This window comes from Lontra canadensis, unplaced genomic scaffold (genome assembly GCF_010015895.1).
Source record: "Lontra canadensis isolate GAN:19392208 unplaced genomic scaffold, GSC_riverotter_1.0 scaffold1570, whole genome shotgun sequence".
Lineage (NCBI taxonomy): Eukaryota > Metazoa > Chordata > Mammalia > Carnivora > Mustelidae > Lontra > Lontra canadensis.
Window position 1 is genome coordinate 1 of NW_022632554.1, and position 4,361 is coordinate 4,361.

The following is a 4,361-nucleotide window of genomic DNA, read 5'->3' on the forward strand; positions in this document are numbered from 1 at the left end:
AGAACTTGGTGATGCAAGAATCAGACATTCTGGCTCACCCAATATTTCTGTCACTTTGATTCATTCTAGAAACCCCAGTCCATTCAGATGACACAGTCACAGAAGAGAAGGTGTTCTATTTATGAGTTTCCTCAGGGCTCCCTTCATGTCCCTGTTCCTCAAGCTGTAGATGAAGGGGTTCATCAGTTGAGGGACAACAGTGTACATCATTGAAACCACTGCAGTGTTTCTGGAAGAGTTAGTAAGAGCAGAACTAATGTACACCCCAAACGCTGTCCCATAGAACAAAGATACAACTGACAGGTGAGACCCACAAGTCGAAAAAGCTTTATACTTTCCACCAGCTGATGGCATTCTCAAAACAGAGGACACTATCTGAGTGTAAGAGAAAATGATTCCACACAGAGGAATACCACCAAATATGCTAGTTGCAAAATATATCAGGATGTTATTGATGAGGGTATCAGAACATGCAAGCTGGATGACCTGAACAACTTCACAGAAGAAGAGAGGGATTTCAAGGTCTGTGCAGAAGGTCAGTTGTAACACCATCAGACTGTGCATCAGGGCATCCACGATGATAATGAACAGGGGGAGTAAAACCAGCAGGCCACAGAGGCGGGAGTTCATAATGACTGTGTACCTCAGCGGATGACAAATGGCCACATAGCGGTCATAGGCCATTACTGCAAGAAGACTACTTTCTAAACTTGCAAAAACCAGGATAAAGCAGATCTGTGTGAGGCAGGCTGCATAAGTGATGCTCTGATTCTGTGCTTGGATGTTCACCAGCATCTTTGGGATCGTGGTTGTGCTTAAACAGATGTCATTAATAGACAGATTAGAAAGGAAGAAGTACATGGGGGTGTGGAGGTGGGAGTCAGAGCTGACAGCCAGGATGATGAGCAGGTTTCCCAGGATGGTGACCAGGTACATGGACAGGAACAGGATGAATAGGGGAAACTGCAGTTCTAGATCCTCTGTCACTCTCATGAGAAGGAAATTTGAAACATGTGTATCATTTCTGGGTTCCATGTTGTTGATGAATCTGATGGAAAGATGGAGTCAATCAAATGTGTGTTTTCTAGAACAAGAGGACAAGCACCACTAGAGGCAAAAACCATCTTGGGATGGGATGGAGACTAATAGGGAGGAATAAGAGATGGTGACTTCTGCATGTATATTATTCTGTTTTTTTTTAAGAATAATAAAAACCTGGGATGCCTACATGTCTCAGTTAAGTGTCTCCCTTCAGCTCAGGTCATACTGGAGTCAAAGTCCCACATCAGGCTCCTTGCCCAGCAGGTGGCCTGCTTCTCCCTCTGTCTGCCTCTCCCCCTGCTGTGCTCTCTCTCTCTGACAAATAAAATAAATAAAAACCTTTAAAAAATAATAATAACCTGAAGCTGATATTGCAGAGAATCAACCATTGTTAAGTCTGAAGAGGGTTCACAGATAGTCATTTTTAAAAATTACATTGTTTATGATGCTCTGTTTATTTAAAAAATTCAATAATTTTAGGGGTACCTGGGTTGCTCAGTCAGTTAAGCATCTCACTTCAGCTCAGGTCATAATCTCAGAGTCCTGGGATTGAACCCAATGTCAGGCTTTTCTCTCTCCCTCTCCCTCTGCCCCTTCCCCCTGCTCGTGCTCACGTGCTCGCTCTCTCACTCTCTCTCTCTCTCTCTCAAATGAATAAAATATTTTTTAAAAAGATAAAAAAATAAACTGATATGCAGAATGTGAACAACTTACAATGCTTAATATCTTGATCAGACTTAGTTGTTATGTGGGTTTGTTCCACTCTAAGAAAATTCATCAATTAGTGTACCTTTCTTTGTGTATGTTACACTTCAGTAATAATGTTTACTTCTGAAAAAAAAATTTGGTAATTTTATAAAAAGAAACAGACTGGAAAGTGACCTGAAGATTCTCTCTGGGGGGGACCTCGGTGGCACAGTCAGTTAAGCATCCAACTCTTGGTTTAAGCTCAGGTCATGAACTCAGGGTCGTGAGATCCTACCCTACTTTGGGCTCCATACTCAGTGGGAGGTCTGCTTGAGATGCTCTCTCCCTCTAAAATAAATCAATACATCTTTAAAAATAAAAAGATTCTGTCTGGATCTCTACAGACTTCAGAGTCAGACAACTGAGATAATACATAGATATGTCAAAAAACAAGTTTTTCCAAACTTCCTGCCCTCTTACCACTACAAGATTATAAATAAATGCCAGAAAATTTTATAATGGTCACGTTTTTTAAACTTTATTTTTTAAAGATTTTATTCATTTATTTGAGAGAGAGCATAAGCACAGGGAGCAGCAGAGGGAGACAGATGCAGGCTTTCCACTGAGCAAGGAGCCTGATGCAGGTTTCAATCCCAGAACTCTGGGATCATGACCTGAGCAGAAGGCAGATGCTTAACAAATTGAGCCACCCAAGAACCCCAACAGTCGTGTTTTTTAAAAGGCAAATTTGTACTCAGGAGGAAATGGTCCTGGTCATACAAGTGAGTGAAAAGATATTAGTAAATGGAATGATGGCAAAAAGCGCAAGGAAACATATGAAGACAAGACAGGAGGGAGGACCATGTGTGACTTGGTTTCAATCACCTGGTATATGTGCTCTTTTCACAGTTGCCTCAGATGAACCTATAGTAAGACATTTGGTCCCATTTCCAAACACTGAGTAAGGGATATTAGATTACCTGGTTGGCATCAGACTGGAATGATGACTGACATTTCTGATGAACCTTATGGAAGATCTGCTCTCAGGAAGGACAGAGGGAGTGAGTGAGACCCGGGCTCCTGAGCAAGAGGGATTGCCTATGGGAGGTGGCTTAGGTGTGTTACTTACTACTTTTCATGTTGAATGAGGCAGTCACAACCAGATTGCAGTGTTGTGTCCCTAGAGGTTCATTTTCCATAGCTCCTCATTAACTAAGCAATTTTTCTGTCACAGACATCCCAAGGCAGTATAAATCCTTAAAGACCAGCACTCTATAGAACAGTGGAATTCAGGGTGGTCCTTTCTTGACCTTACAAGACCAGGTGTACCTCATGTACATTTGGGTCTGTTCATCTATTAAATTTCAAATAATTTGCAAATATAGACACACCATTCTTCTCTAACTGAATTTCAGTCTTCTTTGTTTAGGTATTAATGAAGGGATTTCTATCCAATGAATGACATCAGTAAGTCTGATATCAATTCTAGTTGTGAAAATATAGTTTGTATATATTGATATAAATAATACAGGTAAAAATATAGCTGAGTTGTTATAAAATGGGTAACTCTCACAGGTTTTTCTTCTTGGCTTCTGAATGGCTCAGTGGGTCAAGCCTCTGCCTTCAGTTCAGGTCATGATCTCAGAGTGTTGGGATCAATCCCCGCATCGGGCTCTCTGCTCAGTGGGGAGCCTGCTTCCCCGTCTCTCTCTGCCTGCCTCTCTTTCTACTTGTGATCTCTCTCTCTGTTAAATAAATAAATAAATAAATATTTTAAAAGAAAGTTTTTCTTTTAAGAATCACTGTTTCCTGAAGCTTAATCTTCACTGTGTATATTTACAAGTATATTTATAATTAGATTCTAATTATCCTGTGTGACAACTTTGTCTATAGTCAATGCAGACTGTTACTTCTTTTTACATATTTGTAACTATTTTATCTTTTTTTTCCCACAGTATTTTCAATGTACATATTTGTTTACTTTAGGGGACTGTGGGTTAAAATTATCTAAAGAACTCATATGAAGCAGTAAGAAAAACATAAACCCAGTAGAAATACCACAAACATATATTTAAAAGAAAGGGAAACGGAGACCTGAAACCATAAATATCCTAGAAGAACGCACAGGGAGCAATTTCTCTGACATCAGCCACAGCAACATTTTCTATTTGTATCTCCTAAGGCAAGAGAAACAAGTGAATCATTGAACATTGTATCAAAAACTAATGATGTACTATACCTTGGCTAACTGAATTTAAATAAATACAAAAATGCAACATTAAACTACTGGGACTATATCAAATTGAAAAGTTTCTGCACAGCTAAGGAAACAGTCAACAGAACAAAAAACAGCCTCCTGAATGGGAGAAGATACATCTGATAAGGGATTAGTATCCAAAATATGCAAAGAACTTATACAACTCAACCAGAAAAAAAATAATCCAATCAAAAAATGGACAGAGGATGGGGTGCCTGGGCAGTTCAGTGGGTTAAGCCTCTGCCTTCAGCTCAGGTCATGATCTCAGGGTCCTGGGATCAAGCCCCACATGGGCTCTCTGCTCAGCAGGGAGCCTGCTTCCCTCCCCCTCTCTCTGCCTTTCTCTCTGCCTACTTGTGATCTCTCTCTCTGTCAA

At 40.3% G+C, this 4,361-nt stretch overlaps 1 protein-coding gene across 1 annotated transcript; it reads right to left on the reverse strand.

Annotated features, from left to right (window-relative positions):
* Nucleotides 1–96: 96 nt before the first annotated feature.
* Nucleotides 97–1,109, reverse strand: LOC116863543 (olfactory receptor 7G1-like). Its single transcript, XM_032850976.1, has one exon. The coding sequence runs from the start codon at nucleotides 1,033–1,035 to the stop codon at nucleotides 97–99; it is 939 nt and encodes a 312-aa protein (XP_032706867.1). The 5' UTR covers nucleotides 1,036–1,109.
* Between the last annotated feature and the right edge of the window lie 3,252 nt (nucleotides 1,110–4,361).

Coding starts and splice junctions, on each gene's coding strand:
- LOC116863543 (XM_032850976.1), bottom strand. CDS start 1,035: ATGGAACCCAGAAATGATACACATGTTTCAAATTTCCTTCTCATGAGA.